This window comes from Clupea harengus, chromosome 15 (genome assembly GCF_900700415.2).
Source record: "Clupea harengus chromosome 15, Ch_v2.0.2, whole genome shotgun sequence".
Lineage (NCBI taxonomy): Eukaryota > Metazoa > Chordata > Actinopteri > Clupeiformes > Clupeidae > Clupea > Clupea harengus.
Genome location: NC_045166.1, coordinates 23,264,916 through 23,286,832, shown reverse-complemented (window position 1 = coordinate 23,286,832; position 21,917 = coordinate 23,264,916). Strand labels below are relative to the sequence as shown.

Genomic DNA, 21,917 nt, shown 5'->3' with positions numbered 1-21,917 from the left:
AGGAGGGAGGGGGGTGTGTGTGTGTGTGTGTGTGTGTGTGTGTGTGTGTGTGTGTGTGTGTGCGTGTGTGCGTGTGTGCGTGTGTGCGTGTGCGTGTGCGTGTCTTGTTTTGGTTTCTCTGTTCATCCGTGTCCACGGGGCCCACCCATCTGCCACGTCCCTGTTTGACCCAAGTGCCGGGCTGGACCAGCAGCGGCATTGGTGGTGGTGGTGGTGGTGGTGACGGTAGGGTCTTCAGGAGAGCCAGTACTCGGTCCCTTGCGGCCTCTTCCTGCGCTTCTTGCAGCAGTAGATGGGGAAAATCAGCAGAGCTGCAGAGGGAGGAGCAGAGGATTCTGACAAACAGACACATAGATCTGCAACAGTAATTATACAGCAACAGAGCCTTATCCACAACACACACATGGCCAGTAAGATGTAAATTTAGAAGATGCTCTAACAACTTTAGTCAGTTAGCACCAATTGGCTGCCAGGAGTAATCTAAAATGACCATGTTGTTATTATGGGGCTTTGTTGAAACAGCATTTGGATGCACGATTAGCACCAGAGAACCAGGACGATATGTAGCAACAAGGATCTGTCTGGTATGACAAAGATCCACAGCACCAATGCATAGGGATGGGAATCGAGAACCGGTTCTTGTTAAGAATCGGTTCCCAGTGCACCGATTCCTTGGAATCGTTAGCCAAAGTCCTTTACGATTCCGCTATCGATGTAGGTGCCGTTTGCGCATGCGCAATGACGCCACGCGCAAGCAGCTTTGTTTTGTCTAGACTGCAGCCAACATGGCGTCTAGGCAGAGGCGTTCAAAAGTGTGGTTATATTTCACGCAAAAAGACGACCACCGGGCCACTTGCAATGCTTGCAAAACGTCCATTTCGTCAAAGGGGGGAAAATACTACCATTATGCCGAAACATTTGTCCATACAGCATGCAATAACTTTGCAGGAATGTCGCGTTTTTGAGCGCTACGGAGTGACGATAACGTTAATGAATCTCAACCAAGCAACAGCAGCGCGGCTAACGTTAGCGCTTCATCTGTTAATATGAAAGGTAAACTCTAACAGTCTATTGTTTTAGTGCCATTTGTTTCATTGTGTAAACCAGCTTTCACTATTTGTTTATGTCAGTTTTATTTTTAGTTCAAGGTGAATACACTTTTTTTTTTTTTAAACAGCACTGTAATTGGCATGTTTAAATATTATTTAGCACAGCGGTTCTCAAACTCTTGCATATCAAGGACCCCTAAACTGCCACAAATTAGACCAGGGAGGGATCCCAATTTGATAAGATTCTTTCCAGGCTCCCCCATCTGATGAGATTTTTGAGTTTAGATGTTTTATTACAAAAATTGTATGAAACCCATTACCAAATCAGTTGTACATTCTGTTACTTATGGTTGGAATTATAGTCAAAACCAATATTTTTTTTCTTGGTTGGGACCCCCTGGCACCCCATCAAGGAAAAGGATCCCTAGGCTATGAGTCTCTGGACCCCACTTTGAGAGTTTATCGACCTATTCTCAGGTTTGTTTTTGGTTATTTAAAACATGTAAATGTATACATACATACTGTATATGCTGTGCATCATCTATTCAGAGAATATTATATAAAAGAAAATGTAAATAAACCAGTTTGTACTCTTTTTTTTTTTCCTTGCCCAAAAAGAATCGATAAGAGAATCGAATCGATAAGCAGGAATCTGAATGGAATCAGAATCGTTAAAAACGTATCAATTCTCATCCCTACCAATGCATGACTGTCGAGCCATGGGAAAACAATGTAGCAGATGCCAGGTGGTTAGCAGGGTAGCTCGTCAGTTAGCATTTATCAGTGCTCAGGGCTTATGTTAAATAAGTGGACTATGTTGTTCTTATGGGGCCTTGTCAAAACAGCATTTGGACGCACAATAAGCGTCGGATGAATAGGACATTACAAAACAACCAAGGAGCGACTTCTTTTGCCTTTGGCCATAGACAGACATTAAAAACATGAACAAAACATGTGAACCTTCAAAGCAAGTGCATTACGGCCTTAACACAGTTCCGGCTCCTGATGTTATGCTATGCAAATGATTAAAGTGAAATATGAGGGGGTTTAAAAGCTCCAATTCGGTGGAAGTGGAGCTGAGACTGATATCAATATCTGGGGCAAACAAAGCATGGCATTCATGAAACAAAGAAAGTGCTGCTTAATGCCTGGAAGCTCTGGGAAATGTTTCATTCAAAGCAACGGCTGTTCAGTGGTAACTACTGAAGATGAATTGCAGCAGGTTGCCTATAAAGCCCAACGCTGCTATTAAAATGGCAGACCTTTACAAAAAAAATATCAGACTTTCAAAGCCATGCCAGGTAAAAAATGTGAAGACCGAAACTGAACTGGTTCCATTTAAGTGGTTTACAATAAACGTCTTTGACACAGCAGCCAAATGAATCTCTGTTGGTCCAAGATTGTGGCAAGACCTCTGTGTTGGAAAAGAACAGGCTACATTTGTCAGTTACTGCGGGGAGAGATCCTTAGCATAGGGTGAGAGTTTTGAATCATTCTGACATTGGTTTTAAAAAGAGAGCCTTACCAACGACGATGACCACTGCACCAACCACCACCGTGAGCACAATCACCAGTGGACACAACAGCAGTTTAGTCACTGTGGAGACAGACACACACTTTAAGTATTGAGGCAACTTAGGTGTAGCTACTATAACACACACCCACACACCATCCGTCTACATATACACATTCACTGCAGACTATGTGTGCCTGTCTTTATGTGTGTGTGTGTGTGTGTGTGTGTGTGTGTGTGTGTGTGTGTGTGTGTGTGTGTCTGTGTAAATGCACTTCCCACCCCATCCCACACACTCACCGCAGACCGAGCCCCTGACGAACCGGCGCAGGTGGGGCTTGTCAGGCAGGTAGCGGTACTTGCAGCCGAACACGCTCAGGTCGGAGGTGTGGTCGCCGAAGAAACGCAGGTGCCGGTACCTCTCCCCACAGCGGTAGCAGAAGTTAGTGTTGCACTGGGTACAGGTCATGTGATCGCAGCCCTCGGTCCTCTGGATGTGGATCTGTAAGCGTGTGTGAGAACACGGGGGGGGGTATAGGATCAGGGGGGGGGGGGTATAGGATCAGTTAGTGATTTGTTTTCAAGCCCATATTGAACCCTCATATTGAAACATTATTATATAAGCTTCACAGTCCAAGGTGTAGTGTCAAATATTTACACAACATACAGAACATTTGTGAAAAATAAATATGGGTTGTGATAACTGCCAATAAGTTTGCCAATACTGACTTGTCAGCTGCAAAAGCAAGTTTGAGACATTTCATACTGAAAATAAAAAGACAAAAATGAAGATGAGATGAATTAAGGAGAGAAATCGAAAGGCATTTAAAACAGAAAAGATGGCCGCATCAACAGTTGTTATACAGCGTTTAGTCATATCCGTCTTCCTCAGCATTTATGTTATGCTGCACTGAATTTGTGTTTACGTATCCATCGGCCGAGCCTACACTGACCTGACTAAGCAAATGTAATGCCAACGGTATGTGGTCTGTTTTTTGAGGGGGGTTGAAAGAGGTGGTTTCCACAGATAATAAACACTGACAAAAAGGGCCTGGTAAAAAAAAAAAAAAGAGAGAATTCAGTGCAAGTCAAGTCCTGACGATGACGAGAGCAAAATGTGTGGGAGAAGAAAGCACACTGATGCTAAAAAACAGCACAAGAACTTGTTATTACTTCAAGACAGAAAGTATGGACACCGTGCAATTGCACATTCCAGTCAAGGGCAGGTATGACTGGTCATCCAACTTCCATGAAGTTCCATGAAGTAAATAATGAACTTATGTGGGATAAGTTCATTATTTACTTCATGGAACTTCATGGAAGTTGGATGACCAGTCATACCTGCCCTTGACTGGAATGTGCAATTGCACACTTTCTGTCTAGAAGTAATAACAAGTTCTTGTGCTGTTTTTAGCCTGTGAGAACAAGAACTAGAAGTTCCAGTTTCTCCCCCAAGTTCCAGGCCTTACACACTTGTCCCCTGTCCAGCCCACCTCCGAATGTGGCTGGAGTGCTCGGATCTCAATGCGTCTTGAGTGCGTTCATAACTGTACTGTACTGTACTGTACTGTCCACTTGTTGAAGACGCTTGCTAATGCCCGTTGTGAACAGGGCCGAGTGATAGTGAGGAGACTCACGCTGACAAGACTTCAAAAGCCACCGCAAGTGTTGTCTTTAAATAGCTCTGTAAGAGTGTGAGTGTGTGTTTGTGTCAGACAAAAGAAGTGTGTGTGTGTGTGTGTGTGTGTGTGTGTGTGTGTATGTGTGTGTGTGAGAGAGAAAGAGAAAGAGTGTGTTGGTGTGTGTGTCATAGATAAAGATTATGTGTGTAAGAGAGAGAGAGAGAGAGTTTTTGTGTGTGTGTCGTAGATAAAGAGTGTGTGGGTGTGTGTGTGTGTGTGGGGGTGTGTGTGAGTGCTGTGCACTAAACAGGCATCTGTATGGGGAACAAAAGGCTGCCAAAGCAGCAGTGGAAATGCAATTCACTTATTGACTTTCTGCCCAGAGCGCACTCTTATGACTTCCTGGAGTGCCACGTTTCTACTGAGTGTTATGAGAAAGTGAGTGAGTGAGTGAGTGAGTGAGTGAGTGAGTGAGTGAGTGAGTGAGTGAGTGAGTGAGTGAGTGAGTGAGTGAGTGAGAAAGTGAGAGAAAGTGAGTGAGTGAGTGAGTGAGTGAGTGAGTGAGTGAGTGAGTGAGTGAGTGAGTGAGTGGGTGGGAGAGGGAGACAGAGAGACAGAAATACAAATACAGTAAAGAACAAGAGAACAATGAAACTCAAGAAGAAAACAAATCTCTTCTCCCCGTCTATTCAGACACAATTGCACTATGTTTGGGTGACACTGTAAACTGGTCTGGGGTCTCTCTGGTTGCTTGGCAGAGCATGGTTTTAGAAAAGATCCCGTCCCTTGATACCAATATATCTTACATGAGAAGACAAGGGGATATTCATGGTGGATATTAAGCGTACGGATGTTAGGTGGAGGAGAGGGAATCTTTTTGTATGTTTTTAAATGGAGAACAGGATGTGTACATGCTTTGTGTATGCAAGCGTGTGTTTGTGTGTGGGTGCAAATGCCTGTTTTCTCAGGGATGTGGTGGGCATTCATGGTAAGGTAAGCCCACCTTACAGCGTGGGCACTTCTGGGCGTTCCTCTGTCCGTGTTCGATGACGCCGGCCCAGTCGCGCAGCAGCTTGTCCCCCTTCCGGTAGTCCCGACACTTCAGGCCGTCATGCCAGGGGGCGTGGCACCTGAAGCACCACACAAACTGGCACTTGCTACACTGGATCTGCACACAACACAGAGGAGAAGGGTGATGAGTGTGTGTGTGTAATGGTGGCCAGCCGGGTACAGGTGCTGTGCAGCGAGTAAACCTCACTCCCAGACACCTTAAGGAGACGGGCTAGCGACAGATGCTAGCACCCATGGGTTTTAGCCTCCTTGCCATCACACCCGCCCTCCATGCCCGAGGTTGTGAGTTTCAGTCCGGTGTGGACTGTGATTGTCTACACAACGCAGCTTATATGAAGATTGATAAAAAAAAAAAGTGTGACTAAAATAGCCACTCCATGACAGACATATTGCTGTTGTGTACGTGTAAGAATTGGCAATTTCTTGCCCTACTCCTGAAGAGTGGCGTGTATATTTTCACACTTAAGGGTCTTTTATACTCGGTTTTTACGCAGAAACGTAAGCACGTAAGATACATAAGCGCAGTTGTTTTGATTTATAGTTCCTTTAGGTTCCCCAAGGGTTGTGCGTGTTGCAAAGCGATTCAACGCCAAAACAGTAGGTGGAGTAACGTTTTTTTGCCTACCCCATGACGCGAATGGACACAATGAACAGGAGATTTTTCTGTTGAAAATGCCTTACTTTATAGACAATAACGGTCATACACCCCCATTGCACTAAACAACAACACTCAAACAAATAAATATTGTATTGTTAGTCTATTAAGTATTGTATTTTATTAATTAGCCTGTTGTTAACCTTTCCTGCTAATCGTAGTCTGAGATTACAGGGGAGATTTTTGTTTACTGCTCCAGAGCCGAAGTGATCTATATTCTTAACTCCGGGGTTATCTCCTTTTCCCTCCTGAATGTTGAGTGAAGTAAGCGTATTTATTGCAGCGGGACAAAGGAAAATGAATACATTTGTTACACGAAATACAAAGGTTGGCAATTCAGTACCAGTGGCGAAAAAGACAGATCACATGATGCAGAAGTTTGTTTATTGACACATCTTTTAAGGACGGGCACAGCGCTTTAAAACGACGTGTTTATAAATTACATTATTCAAAAGGTGAAAGATAAAGGCGAGAGAATCGCCAGGTGTAGGCCTACCTTATCATCATGAGTGTAGCTATGTTGTCAGTATTTGTAATACAATGTGTTGGCCGCAAGTTAACTCCACTTCACGTTAATGATAACTTTTGTATGAGCAGACCGGGCTCACGCTTGCCTCACGGGTTCAATAACATATGCCGTTTAATCATATTTGGTAGAATGGAGGACACATTAGTTGTGAATACTATCACAGAGTTTGAAAGGTATTGGTCAGGTAATAGCCGAGTGACAGCTGATTTTCTTTCTGATTTGACAGTAGCCTACATCTGTGTGTTTTAAGCAAATAAAATGTGGAATAGGCTATTTACCAACGGGCACCTGCTATCAAGAATTATACAGTAAATAAGTTGCGAAATGAAACAAAAACACATCACAGTTAAAGTTGTATTAGTATTGATTGATTCACATCGATATGAATGGATGACATGACTAACAAGTGCAAAAAATTAATATGAAAGTACCAGTACCAGTGGCGAAAAAAGACAGATCACATGATGCAGAAGTTCATTTATTGATACATATTTTAATGACGGCCACAACGCTTTAAAACGACGTGTTTATAAGTTACATTATTCAAAGATGAAAGATAGAAGGCGAGAGAATCGCCAGGTGTACCTTCTCATCATGAGTGAATGTCAGTGCTTGTAATACAATGGTGTTGGCCGCAAGTTAACTCCACTTCACGTTAATGTTAATTTTTGTATATGAGCAGACCAGGCTCCATTCTATCGCTTGCCTCAGGGGTGCAATTGATTGATTCACATCAATATGAATGGATGACATGGCTAACAAGTGGTGGAAAATGAATATGAAAGTATTTGTTCAGTGAATTAGCGCGTTCTCTCCAAACAATCGCAGTCAACGGTTTTTAAATGTCAACACAGTATAGCCTATCACCTAACTATCATCTGAAATATGACTGTATGTCAAAACAAACCTTTGATCTAAACAGAATATTCAGTATGGAATAGGAATATATCAGAGCAGTATCTTTTATCGCGTTTGACAAATATGCTCAGATTGCTGTTGCTGATTTCTCCTGTGAGAATGGGATAGTAGCCTATTCTCTCATTTGAGCGTCCTTATAAGTGTTTAAAGAGGGTTTGTAAAGATGCTCATATCTTCGGACCTCTTCTGTTATGTTTGTTCATAATCAACAAGAAGAGGCTTGTGAGACGGTATGCAGGCTATTCATGATTCAAAAACATTCTAGTCTTGCCTTGGCCTTTAAAAATGGCGGTATTATGCTATGAAACCGGAAATGTGAGACTCCTGAAAGGATGTGGTTAGCAGCCAATCACAGTCTTTGCGGGCTGCGTGGGCACGCCGTGGTTTTTGTTGCATAGTGAGAAATTTTGGCGGACGCACTTACATGTTACGTGACTGCTTAAAGGGGCTTACAACAGCGTTTATGTAACTTACGTGTTACGTTTCTGCGTAAAAACCGAGTATAAATTGCACTTTAGGCTTCCCTCTGATTGGTTTTGGGTAGAGGAGTGCCTGTTAAATCAGTATATCCAAGGCAAAAACACAACACAGTCTTTGCTAACTACTTAGCGTGTCAGACATTTACGCCTGTGCCATGCTGACCACAGGAAATGAAGTTACAACAGGCACATGTAAACTGCGGCAGAATTGGCCAGTTTGCTCACCTCTCTTTGCCCCCTGTGTTCAATCAGCTGCTCAATACAGGCTAGACAAGCAGGCCACAGGTCTGTAAATATGTGCCAATGCCTTTTCAGTTCCATTTCAGCTAAGTAATCGGTGGCCTTTGAACTCAGACAATCAAGCTCCATGATTAAATCAACATTTGAGTCGTCATAAGCCACTAAACGCCACAACCGTGTTTTGGATTCAAAGGGTGTTAATCAAGTATTAGCGGGTAGGTTAGGTGAAAAATAATCTGCATAATAATTCTACTGGCTGTAATCAACCAAATTATGTAGATTATCATCATCATCACCTTAACACTCAATTTACTAGAAAAGCTTAATAAACAAACAATACACTTTGCCTTCTATCCTTGTTCCAAAGAATGTTTGCTCGAGTCGACCGTTTCCTTTCTTGTCTCTTAGTTTGCAGGTTCACCAAATCTCACTCGGCTGTCAAATTCAAAACTCTTAAAAACGCTCCACCAACCCACCTACATCTCTAAATTAGTATTTATTAAATTTCATTATTCTACTTTATCTGCGTATCGCTGGGAATCAAATGTATGGCCTTGATGTTGTAACCTCCTTGATTTACCTTGAGCTACAGGAACATCGTTTCTCTCTGGGTTTCTCTCACCTTGTACTCTGTACTCTAACCTTCATCTTGGGAAAATGTCTGCTTTCCTTAGATTTCCATCCCTCTTTTTTTCGGATTCTTCCCCCTAGGGCTATCTGTGCGCCCTCTCCATTCCGCTCACCTTGTACTTGTTCTCGATGCGGATGGGCGTGGGTTCCCCGCTGCGGCTCTTGAGCGAGGTGAACAGATTGCACTGCGGGCACGGCTTGGTGCCGGCGTCCAGGCGGCTCAGCTCCAGGAAGTACTTGTACTTGGCCACGTCCTCGAAAGCCAGGGTGGCCACCACCACGCTCTCCTCCAGGAAGCCGCTGCACTCCGTGATGGGACAGGCGATGGCCACACGCCCCACACGCACCTGGAAGCCATAGAGAGCCAGATATAAATAAATACCCCAACATTTTATTTCAGTTCTACACAGCACTGGAAGTTAAATTCCTTGGGCTTTTGGTTGAGGACTTCCCATAGCAGCCAAATCTCAATATTGCATGCATATTGAAACTACCTAGACTACGTATTATACCTCATAGAAACTTGCTTGAAAGCTTGAGTCATTTTTTTCAAGGGCCTTGACATCAATAAATATGGTCATTAACACACTATTCAATAATATTCAACTTTTTCACAAAGACATTCAGCAGGGGCTATCTGACATCCTCATTGCAAAGGTGAATATTTCACATCAAATTCACATTCACATCAACAAAATCGCCTCTAAAATTGTTCAGTCACTGACGATGGACTGATGGCTGAATCAATACAAAAACAGCAAAACAAACCTTAAGGTAAACCTCACGTATGCACTGGCACCTTGTCTCCTGTTTACAAGAGAACTGATATCAGGACAACTGATTGCAAATGCTTACAAACAACTTTAATCAGGATCAGGACACAAGCAATTATGTTTTCCCCGAACTCCCCGTAGTCCACAGGGGGGCCTGTGCAGAATATCCAGTAACAAACAGCAGCAAGCATTAATGTTCTCAGACAGAAATTCCCTTTGGGATCAATGCATCGATGCATGCAGCCTCAGGCCAGCGTGTTGGGAGTGGAACAGAGCACGGGCGTACGTTCTTTCAGTCAAGCATATCATGTACATTCACTTGTACAAACACCTTGTTGTGCATAGCCTTTACCAGTTGAGCAGCACTGAATAAAGTCCACTTCCTCTCCCAACACACACGGCAGTGTACATGACGATCATACTTCTTCCTTCTCACCCTGCACTGTATGCATGATATGATGGTAATATGGTGCTGGCATTAAAAATGCAGTCTGCCATTCTGGCAAAAGGTTGTTGATATTTGAGGCAATCAAATTACACCCCTCCCTTTTGTGGCTGGGATTGTTTATGGCTTGGTCCGAGCCACTGCGTTTGTTTCCCCATTCATAGAGAGACAACACACTTGAATGCACAGCTGGAGGACCGTGAGGAGTAATTCACAAAATTCCACAAAAGGTGCACTGGATTAGGATCGCAGACCTCTCCTTTAAGGGGCCTTTAAATCAGGCGGCCATCTCGGTGACAAATGCCCCTCTTCTCTGTGACCTTTTCCCAGTCTACGGGGAGGGAGCAGTGGCAACAGCAGCTGCGGGAGTCTTGTCTAGCAGTCGGCTCCGTTTCAGGGTAAAAATAAGGCCCGAGGGGCTTCACCGAGGACTTGTTGACCTAAGCGCTCCATTTAGTGCCTGACTTGAGTGTCCAGGGTGTAGTGCAACATGTTCTAAAGGGAACTAGGGAAACTATGGGGAGTGTGAAAGTCTATCGGGAAAAGGTCACGCGGGTCAAGAGCTCTCAGACTGTCTACCTCTGCTAAAATGCAGGCTAGGCCTCAGAGAGTGAGCGTGCGAGAGAAAGAGACGAGCGATTACACACAGGATTACACAGCAGTGACGTGGAGAGAGAAAGAAAGCAGGGCGGCCTAATCCTGCTAGAAGCAGATTACGCAACAGTCTGGAACGCAACAGGAAAGGAAAGGGAGCATGAATCAGAGTATGGAAGAGATGGACGGCCATCAAGTCAGGCAGGGATCCTGGGTGCCCCTCCTGCCGGGTAATGACTGAGCTGTAATCAGCATGACCTCTCTCAGGCTTCCATCTAGGCCTCACAGCTCACCTGCTAGAGCGAGACACTGGTGTAGAGACACAGGTAGAGAATCTGCGCTACGGCTCCATGGGCAGTCACATCAGCTTAATTGTTTTAGCATAACGCTCTAGGCATGCGGTTTTGTAGTGTTAGAATAACAAGATGTGTTCAGGGTCCTGTTCATGTCCTTGTTAAAAAAAACCTGACTGGATATGCCAGATAATAAGGGGAAGCTGTTTGGCTTGATTTAGCAGTGGGCTTAAAGAAGGTGCATGAGTCTCTAGAGACTCGTAAAGCTTTTGGAGCGTGCCCATGACACCCATGCGCTCCGTGAAGGCCTACTCCACCAGCTTAGAAAAAGGGCAGCTCAGCTCAGACCTCCAGCTGTGCCAATGGATGGCAACCTCAGTAAACAAACCGATGCTCGTCACGCTCCAAAGGGGAAACCAGGGACACGGGGGAGAGGGTGAGAGCAGCGACAGGAGCGGTTTACTGAAGTCAGACAAAGGGGTGAAGAAGGTCAGACAGACACTCTGTTGTCCCTCACGGCCCATGCGCCCCGTGCAACCCCGCGATGCTGGGCGGATGGTGACACGAGAGGGGGCTCACGGGCCCCAGTGCCTGATGGGAAGTGACAATTGGCGAGGGGTGGTTCATGAGCCGTGCCGGCACCGCCCCGGTGGCCAGGCCAGTAATGAAGCCCTGGGGAAGCCCACCGAGGCACAGCAGGCAGAGGCGTGAGGCCACCGGATACCTCTTTCTCCTCCGTGCTCCAGTGACCACCGGGCCTCTGGGGTGTACACAGTGTGAGACACAGGAATTGTGTTTGTCTATTTTTAATGTGTCTGTAAGAGGTGTCTGAGGCTGTGTGTGTGTGTGTGTGTGTGTGTGAGGGTGTCGGTGAGAGAGAGGGGAGGGAGGGAGATCAAGAGAAGGAGATACTGGGTTTGCTTATTTGCATGTTTTTTTTTTCTGGGTCAGTTTAGTCTATTGTAATTTGAATAATAATAGATAATAATTGATTGATCATGTATGTGCATATGGTTGCCCGATTTTCTATGCTTTGTGTATTTCCATAAGTTATCTTTTAACTACTGTGGGTATTCAGTCACTTTCCTGTGGCTACTTTGCTGTTTTCCTTCATTGAATTTTGCGAATAGACATGGCCACTCCTTAATACAGCATAGTCACACTAACTGATCAATCAGGCAGCTGACTAGGATGGATATGAGATCATGTGATGTGAGAAGCTCTTTGTGTTACAAGCATTTGAAATGTCTTCATGTGTATGAATGTTTACTTTGAAAGTAATGACAATACAATGAGGCTCCTTCTATAAGATGCTCTTCAGCAATGAGAGCAGGAGAGGAGTCAGTCATCTCACTTTCTCTCCCCCTTGGCTATTATTAGCTCAGTTCAAGTAATGACAGGCCTCAGAGCTGAACTACACCAGGCACAACGCGCTCGGATGACCTGAGGTGACCCCAGCTGCGTCAGCGCCCAATCACCCACTCCTATTCTTCCCCTGACTCTCACTCTCAAACACACACACACACACAATCTCATCTTCAAAAATAACAAAAACAAAAACACCATGCATGGAAAACCAGTGGAACCAGCTATGACGCAGACGACGCTTGATCCAAGAAAGGGGTTTTAAGTGACAAAACACCAACAGTTGCCTACTCGATGTCGACGGCCACACATCATATACACATTATAAATGAAACACCATTTAAGTTCAAACCAAAACAATTGGAGGAATCCCGAGTGAAATGCTCCTACACACAGACACTCTTCTGTGAATTCAAAGCCCCTTACACTTCAAAACATTCCACTTAAATTTTTTTTGGAAGAGTGTTGTTCTAGTCTGCGTTTTGCAGCTGCTCCAATGTTTTGTCTCTTAGTCACAGTGGTTTGCACAATGGCTTGCATACGGTCATAGAGGATGACTGAGGACAAAATGAACACCTGTTTACCAGCTGGTTGCCGCTGTGGCTTGTTAAGAGGTTACTCTGGCTCAGGGTATGTTCAGGCATGGCCACTAAGCTTGGTGGTTGTGATTCAAATGTGGTTTTGGACACAGTGACCTCACACTGTATAACACTGCATGCTATCTTAAATAAATCAATAAAAAAATCAACAACATTTCTACCACCATGATGTTGGTCAAAGCAGAGTAAGAATGATTATTACGTTTCACTTTCCATTTTCTGTGGAAAGATCTTATCAGGCTCTTTTTTCACAATTTCAGACATGCGGAGATTAGACATAGGGCTATATTGAACATAACACTACCTTTGGTCCAATAGGCTTCCATTAGTCATTAACAACTTCAGAATGCTGGAAACCAACCCAATCAGAAAGTTAAAATAATAAAATACTTATTCACCAGGCATATACTGGAGCGCAAGTACGAAAACAATGTTAACTTGATTTTGACTGAATTCCTTTCGAGGTGTCACTTCACTGGCCTAAGGCAAGATCTTTCCATCACTTATGATGGAGAATGGTTACCTGGCCGGTTTAAACTATTATGATGTTCAAGACAAACCTTCAAAGCCTCTTTCAAAACAATGTTTAAACCAGTGTTTTCAGTCGCCTTCAAGTCTTTCACTTCAGCACACACACACAATGGTCACAACTACCAGTTATTTGATCACTAGGGTTGCTGCTATGGCTTCAACTCTGACAACACCCTCAACTGAAAGGTCAAGAACAACACAGATAAAGAGAAAGCAGAAGTTGATGGCCCATCTACTTAAGACTAACTGAAGAGTTTCAAGACTGAGTTACACAGACGTGAGCCCAACAAAAAATACAGAGTATCTAGTGAAAACTGAGACCATATAGCCTGCACATATTATTTCACTCAACAAACTGATATTTTATTCAACAAAGCACAACACCAGGGGCTGCATGTGTTACACATTAAAAATATCAGTGCTCCCGACAGCCAAAGCTTTGCATAACCCAGTGGTTCCCAAAGTGTGGGATGGACTTATAGCGAGGGGGAGTGGATATAGGGGCAACAACAGCAGAAAGAGAACCCTGAACAAGAACGAGTACTGATTAAATTAAGTATGGCAGTGCTCTTACACCATAGTAGCCTGTAACTAACCTATTTGGTGGTGGTTTATAGCCTACTTTGTATCAATACAATATGGTCAGGGCCTATCGCCTATCCTATATGTTAGAAGGGACAACAAGCCTAATTATTAATACAACAGACATGCTGCTAACATTAAACGATCCAAAGAATGGAACGATGCACAGCCAAATCATAAAACTGCATTTGATCCGGCCAGATTTTATTCGATTTAAACAAGAGCTCTGATCAAATCAAATAAAAGAAAATGTTCAGTTTTAGTTTAACTGATTGATGAAATGAAAATGTTTAACTGCTCAAATGTAGAAACAATGTTAAAGAAAAGCTAGACAACAGCTGATGGACACCTGGTTTTTTTTTTATTATTAATATAAGTTGAACATATTGTTGAAATTAAATTGAATGTGTTTGCTGTTCAAATGTAGAAACAAAGTTAAAGAAAAGCTAGGAGCATAATTTGTTTTTCATTGTCAAAGGGGGGCCCCGCCTTGACAAGTTTGGGAACCACTGACTTCAAATAGGCCCCACTGAAACTGCTCTCAAAAGGCCAAAACGAACAGCACCCTCTCGGTCAGGCCTCCTTTTAAGGCTATGTGTGAAGACTGAGGTGGCCCAATTGGCATGTCCACAACACTCATTTTACCAAAATGAATCAGCCCCCCCCATCTTGTCACCAAACAAGGCTGATCATCTCGTGGAGCGGCCCTCTCTTCCACAGTTAGAAATTAGCCATTTAAATCAGGTCTTTTTGTCCGGCGGCCTCCCCCGCCTGTGTTGTCTCACACTGAGCAGATTACACAGATCAAGCGCGCCATTTCCATCCCTTTCATCTGGCTGTAGCCACAGCGCTATTTGCCGATGATGTGTTCATTTCAGTCTTGACCAGGGGTACAAATTCATAATCAGGGAAGGGGTGGGGGATGGGGTGGGATCACGGGGATGGCATCCTGTGATCACGACTCCTCCATTCTCCTCGAAAGGAACAAGATAAACACATGAAACTGATGACTGCTCACTTCTGTGCCATCCATCGCCTATGTTCCTGAGAAACTTCAAATAATACGTGAACTCGGCTGACAGAGAGAGACATTCCTCTCTCCGTTTCCATACCCCAATCACTTTAGACTTGGCAAAAGGCCTTGAGTATACTCTACTATTGATTGCACAAGTTGCTCTCTCTCCCCCATGAGCAACTGTTCTTTCCTTGCGGGGAGATTTACGGATGTACTTCCATGTTTCCTTGTAAAAAAGCTGTGTGCAACGCTCACAGCGTTTTTTGTTTTGTTTCGATTGGTGGATATCACAGCGAGAGAGAGAGAGAGAGAATTAACCTACGTGTGTGAGAGCTGGCAGGACTTAAAGCTGCAGGGGGGGCAAATCCCACTAAATCTACTTTCAATGCACAGCTTACTACATCAGACGCTACAGCAGCAGCAGGCACTGCCACTTGGCTGCGAGAATGTTACCTGACTGCACACGTGGGCCAGGTTCACCAAGTCAAACACCCATGACATGGCCTACACGGGCAGTTTTGATGGGTTGCATTGGAGTTTCACCATGGCAACAAATATCAACCCTCACATTGGAGTAGATGAGGTGGTTGGGGTTAACAAGGCATGGCCATTATAGAGCCTATAGCATGGATCCATACAAAGGGTTTATATGGTACACCTAGTTTTCTTTTCAGAAATTACCTTTTGAGAGTGTGTGTGAACACTGGAAGCGCACCTAGCATGTGTGAAAACATGTGTGAAAACATGTGTTGTACACTTTCATTCACAAAGAGTCTTAATGTTTGTAGGAGGAAGCACTATGCAGATAAGGATTTCAAAGCTACCAAGGACCAAAACCCACAGGCAAATAACCCCCCCCCCCTTCACTTCCAGGAAGCACTCAAATTTCTCCGGTGCTTTTTCCAATACACCCCCCCCCCCCCCAACTCAACAAATCACCACAACTCTCAGAAAAAGAAAAAAATGATTGGGGCGACAGGCAGGCCAGTTACATGATTCTAGTGACAAGATCCCTCCAGCCAGACAACTGCTTTGTGTGTAGGCTGTGGAGACGTCTTAGCAGGCCCTTTGCTGAGCAGCAAGGGTAATGTAATTATGGGTCGGTGAGGCAGAGCTCTGTGATTAAGCAATCAATTACAGAAACAACACAGCTACAAGCTTCCTCCCACTTCCCACTAGTCTCAGCCGTGAGGGGAAACAGAGGCCCTGGCTCGACTAGTAGAGGAAGCCAATCCATTTTGGCTAAATGCTGAGCCATGAGGCACACACACAAAGCCAGGAAAACAGACCAAGGCATCTGTTGTTACAGTTGTCTGTGCGTTGAGAAGAGTTCCCTGGCCTCACTGTATCTACAATGACCAGAGAATGAGCGCGGGCCCAGGAAGTTTGTCGCTAACCTAAACAGTCGCACTTCTCTCAACACAATGGACTGAAGAGTTCCTTATTAAACTCAAAGACTGACTGAAAGACGCACCTTCCCTGTCAAGACAACAATTAGCCTTTCAAGTCTGCGTAATTTACACTGAGTCATGCTTCATGATTCTTGTACTTTATTGGGCAAGCCTGCTTCTTTTAGCAGGTCAATCAATCAGACAGAAAACTATGTATATTAATGATCAATATGCAGGCCTATAACTGAGGTATGAAAGCAAACTTTTGCTAGCCAAGTTACCTGTGAACTGATGTATGTGTCCAGACATTCCTCACAGACAGCCCTTTTGCAACAAAGCAGCGGCTTTATTTGTTTATCTTCCAGACAAATGCGGCAAGTCAACACGGACAGACTTGACTCCCCATTATAAAAGTTGTTCAACGTGGTAGCATCCACCAGATCCGCTAAGGTAAAAGGCTCGGGATATCCTCTAAGCTCCGAATCACTTTGCAGGGATTGTGTGTTTTGTTCGAGTGATGTGTTCGATGTCGAGGGAGTCACTGTCCGATTTTCCTCTTCGCCTGCTGTGTTGTCAACAGAATTCCTGTAACTGTCGTTGGCAATACAATAAACGGAACAGTAGACATGTTGTTTCAACTCACGAGTACTGCCTTCTTCTATAGGTTCAACTTTACATTCAAAAGTTTCCCCTGAATCATTTGCCCTAATATCGACCTCCTCTTCATCGGACAATTCCGATTTCGACTGACACTGTAACTTTACTTCCACTTGTCCATTATTTTTCGGATGTTCTTCACTTGTTTCGGAGTGCCCCATTTGCATGTTGCTAATTGAAACAACTACATCCTCTGGCTCTCTGTAATCCTCCGTAAAACTGAAATTTCGACGTGATCTAGACCGTCCAAAATTTCTTCTCAAAATATCCACCGCTGTAGTCTTCCTGTCTCTTTCAACATTGTCTTTGTTTTCAAGTCTGTGGTTGTGCAGTTCCAAAACACTCTCTGGAACACACACTTTGGTTTCCCTATCACCCTGCACAAAATCTGTGCTTGGTGCCCCAACTTCGCTGGACTCATGACTCACGTTGTCTTCGTCGTAAGTGCTAATAAAACTCGGCATCTTTTTCACGTAGGCATTCAAGACAATGCCTTCATTTTCCATCACCGACGCTCAACTTGTCATTCGAGTGTTGTCCTTTCTCCAACAAACTCACACAAACAGAGCATCTACCTTATACTACTTCCGGGTCTCCGTAAAACACTGAATAAATCCGTATTGTAGCTGTCTCAATGTGCAACGAACCCCCGGCTGATCATGTCTTCACGCTAAGCGAACATATATTAATTAGCCACCCACACCGGGATGAAGAGCTCAATGGAGAACCACGCATCCTTAAAAACAAATCTAAATATCCCGAGAGTTTCGCGAGGTCACTGTAACAGGAGGTTACTTTTCGTAACCCTTGCTGATTGATATCTACTACCGTGTGACATGAAATAGAAGCTCATCTAAAAAGTTTGCAAAGGCACCAAAGCGTTTCTTATAAACTCTGTAGGATACACCTCATACGTGTGCCTGTAGTTAACCTGCATTGTAGCTTATTCATAGGTGATGCTACATACGGTTATTATTCTTTCAAGTTTTTATAATAAGTGTAATAAATACATAATAAATAAATATAATAAAGATATAATAAATATAATAATATGGCTAATAAACTAATTAAATGAGTATCTTTTGCACGAATTTGAATAGGGTCATTAAAGCATTTTATTTATAGCAGCAATACGGCTAAGGGACGTTAGGACGAAAATAGTGAGCCAACTTTAAAACCAGTTCAATAGATAACTCCAGCAAAAGTTGGAGGCTAGGCGCTCAACGGGGAAAAAAAAGCAGATGAGTGGCATAGCATACTAAACGCTAGAGGGGAGTAGAGGAACAATGCTGTAGCTTTGGGAAAGAATGAGTTGTGTCATTTGAAAGCATCCTAAATATCTCTACGGAGAACAAGGGTTATAGTCAGTGATATTTAATCCTATATCGGACTTGCTTTGAATGCATTATATGGCAGTTGTGCACCCTGTGTTTTGCTGAAGGTGTAATTGGTCTGAAGAGCAAGACTACTAGCTTACAATGCTTTTATTGAAAGAAATACCTTTGCAAATGGGCCACAGAGGACTGTTAGGAAGAAATACAGCCTGCCCGCGATGGTGCACGTTATCCCCCAAGAGCAAGTAGTCTCATAGCTACTTATGTTCCCTGTAAGGTCCAGCTCAGCATGTTATATATGGGATCTATCTGCAAGCAAACGCCCTCTCATTATGTAATATTAGTGATACATTCATAAAACCTATTTGTGAATTTTCCTTAAGGAATGACATTTTAGGTGCTTCTATCTCACATTTTGGTTATAGCCCAGACAGGAAGCAAAATCACATGAACACAATTGAAGCAAAACCTGGTGTAAGTGTAACAACTATCTCCTTATGTTGACATGCACCTGAGTTGTGCCCTATTGTTCTCCCCTTTGTAGGTTCAAACTCCTGTTCAGTTTGACCTAAATCTATGTCAATCTTCAAAACAAAATCAACATCAATCAGAGTTCAATTGGGGTCTACTGAACATAAACTTACTGTATGTTAGCATGGTCGTCACATTCATGAAAAATTAAACACTCCCTGATGTGTGTAGTCACATAATTGTTCGCATTTGGGTGCTAATGTGTTAGATCATCAGTTAAATTGAGCACAAGCCTCTACATGCACAAGATTGTGCAAAGCAACTTCATGAACAGAGGAAAACCTAGTTATTAATTAATAACAACACCAGATCAGAGGTATTAGTCATGCTTAAACACCCATCTGTGAAATGCGAAAATTGGACTGTGGAAAGCAAAACGGCATGCTTACTGTTATTTACCCTGCCAAATCAAATGATATTCCACCGGCAGCTTATGCATCAGTGTGTGTGAGTGTGTGTTTTGTCTCCCCCTGACAATGTGTCATATCACGTGGTGGCCATGTTGAGTCACACAAATAATGACACACTTAGTCTCTGTGTAGTTTGGAGTTTCTGACTGCTTTGTGAGGCGTATGGTTCCACCATTTACAGGGAAGCATCCTTGGTTGACTTTCATTGCAAGTAACAGGAACACATTGGTATTTTTCAATCTGGGCATTATTTGTAGATTTTTGCGGGTCCAAACTTTTACTTTGCGGGTCCAAACTTTTACTATCTAATCAAAATCAGTCCAGTATTGAGTTAATTTAATGTTTTGAGCAGCCTCCCTTTTCCAAGATAACAGCTCTGAGTCTTCTCTTATAATGCGTGATGAGGTTGGTGAACACATGGCACGGGATCTGAGACCATTCCTACATACAGTATTTCTCCAGATCCTTCAGATTCTTAGGTCAACGCTTGTATACTCGGCTTCAGCTCTTCCCACAGATTTTCTATGGGGTTTAGGTCGGGGGACTGTGATGGCCATGGCAAAACCTTTATTCCGCGGTCGGTGAACAATTTTTGTGTTGATTTTGAGGTGTGCTTTGGATCATTGTCCTGCTGGAAGGTCCAACCACGGCCCATTTTAAGCTTCCTAGAGGGGGCTGTTAGGTTTTCATTTAATATCTGCTGGTATTTGATGGAGTCTATGATACCATGTATCCTGACAAGATGTCAAGGGCCTTTGGAAGAAAAACAGCCCCACAACATCAAAGATCCACCACCATACTTCGCAGTGGGTATGAGGTGCTTTTCTGTATGGCTATCTTTCTGTCTACGCCAAACCCACCTTTGATGTTTGTTGCCAAAAAGCTTTATTATGGTCTCATCTGACCATATAACTCGGTCCCATTGAAATTCTGACTTACATTTGGCAAACTGTAGGCGCTTTAGTTTGTTGTTGATTGACAGCAGAGGCTTTTTTCTGGCAACCCTTCAAAACAACTTGTGGTGATGTAGGTGGCGTCTGATGGTAGTTCTGGAGACTTTCTGACCCCAGGACTCAATTTACCTCTGCAATTCTCCAGCTGTGATCCTTGGAGATTCTTTTGCCAGTCGAACCATCCTCCTCATGGTGCGTGGGGTCAATTTACAGATAGGTCCTCTTCCAGGCTGATTCCTTACATCTCCTGTCGCTTTGAACTTCTTAACTATTGCCCTGATTGTGGAAATGGGTATTTTCAACTGTTAAGATATTTTCTTATATCCTTTTCCGGATTTCTGCAGCTCAACAACTTTTTGTCGCACTTCGACACTGTGTTCTTTTGTCTTTCACATCTTGATGAATGACTAAGGGTATTTGGCCTGTGTCACCTCATATTTATACCCGAGTGAAACAGTAAGTCATGGTTGACCACTAAAGAGTTCCTAATCAAACAGCTGAACTTCAAAATGTAAAACATGACTGGTAATATACTTCAGTTAGATTTTAATTATAAGATTTTCTAGGGGTGCCAATAATTCTGGCACCCATGTTTTGGAGAAAAATATTTTATTTAATGTCCAAAATTATTTTTTTTTTCAATAATTTAACTTCAATGAAAAGGTAAGATTTTTGTGAATATTTTGAGTAAAAGACAGAGAGGATAAACAGCAAAGACATATTTTTTCATAGCCTGTTTTGGTCACATTCACTAAGGGTGCCAATAATTGTGGAGGGCACTGTATACAGGGGAATCCTATGGAGCAAACATGCATGTCAAAGTAAACCACTTATTTTAGCCACTGACAGGCTTGTAAATGCTATTATAATGGTCTGACATTGAAAAAGGATCCCTACAGAGATACACCTGCGTCTCTTTACCTCAATAACTGTAAAGAAACTGTGGAGAATGACAGTCAGTGTTTTACCTTTCACTTCTTCTGATCTCTGACGTAGCACCCTGTCCAATGCCTGTAGTCAGTTATCGAAGGGAGGCGTTCTCCTTTGAGTGCCCACTCCAGCACCACACGGTGGGCCAATAGGTTTATTTTGACGTTAGTGACATTTGGGTAGGCTCCATCCTAAGTTAGGAATTGAAGCTTTAATATGGATATTGCTATTGTCTCTTACTTTAAAGTCTCCACTGATGCCTTGTAATGTTTTAAAGGGAATTAAGGGGAAAGTCTTACACTCTTACAGAGACAAGATATCTGAATGCTATGGGCATCCCACTGAAAAAAAAGTGGTGACAAGACCTCAGCTTTATCCATTACTTACTATGTGGACCATGCTCCCATCAATTCCTGTATGAAATATTACATACCATATAAACACTTAAACTGCTGTACGTATGGTTTGTCTGGCACCAAGCCCAGGCACAGTGTTTGATGGCAGTAGGAGAAGACACTTATGGAAGGGAAAGCCTGTGTCATCAAAAAGCACCCAGAAAATGTCCCTGATGTTTGCAGCAGTACTTAGCATCGCAGAAGTTTGGACTGGCTATCAATCAGTTTTGTTGGGAAGGTGTAGGTTTTAAAGACCAGAGTCAGGGATCCTTTAAGAAAATGTAGCCAGAAAGCTTTTGAGTAACAGTACTGTACCCTTGGCTATGAGCATTTCTGTTTTACAGAACAAATGTGTAGTCTTCCACTTGAAAGTAGGCTGGATAGGCCTACTCTCATCAGATGGCAGTTTGTTT

At 43.3% G+C, this 21,917-nt stretch overlaps 1 protein-coding gene across 2 annotated transcripts; it reads right to left on the bottom strand.

Annotated features, from left to right (window-relative positions):
• Window positions 1-124: 124 nt before the first annotated feature.
• Window positions 125-17,760, bottom strand: rnf217 (ring finger protein 217). Of its 2 annotated transcripts, XM_012829537.3 has the most exons (6): window positions 16,576-17,759; window positions 8,820-9,053; window positions 5,188-5,352; window positions 2,863-3,064; window positions 2,575-2,646; window positions 125-311 (listed from the first exon to the last, which is right to left on the bottom strand). In XM_012829537.3, exons 1-6 carry the CDS (start codon window positions 17,455-17,457, stop codon window positions 235-237), a joined length of 1,632 nt encoding a protein of 543 aa, XP_012684991.2. In that variant the 5' UTR covers window positions 17,458-17,759; the 3' UTR covers window positions 125-234. The 2 variants fall into 2 exon arrangements, with proteins under 2 accessions (XP_012684991.2, XP_031437427.1); XM_031581567.2 differs by lacking the exon at window positions 2,575-2,646 and having other exon boundaries at window positions 16,576-17,760.
• Window positions 17,761-21,917: the final 4,157 nt, after the last annotated feature.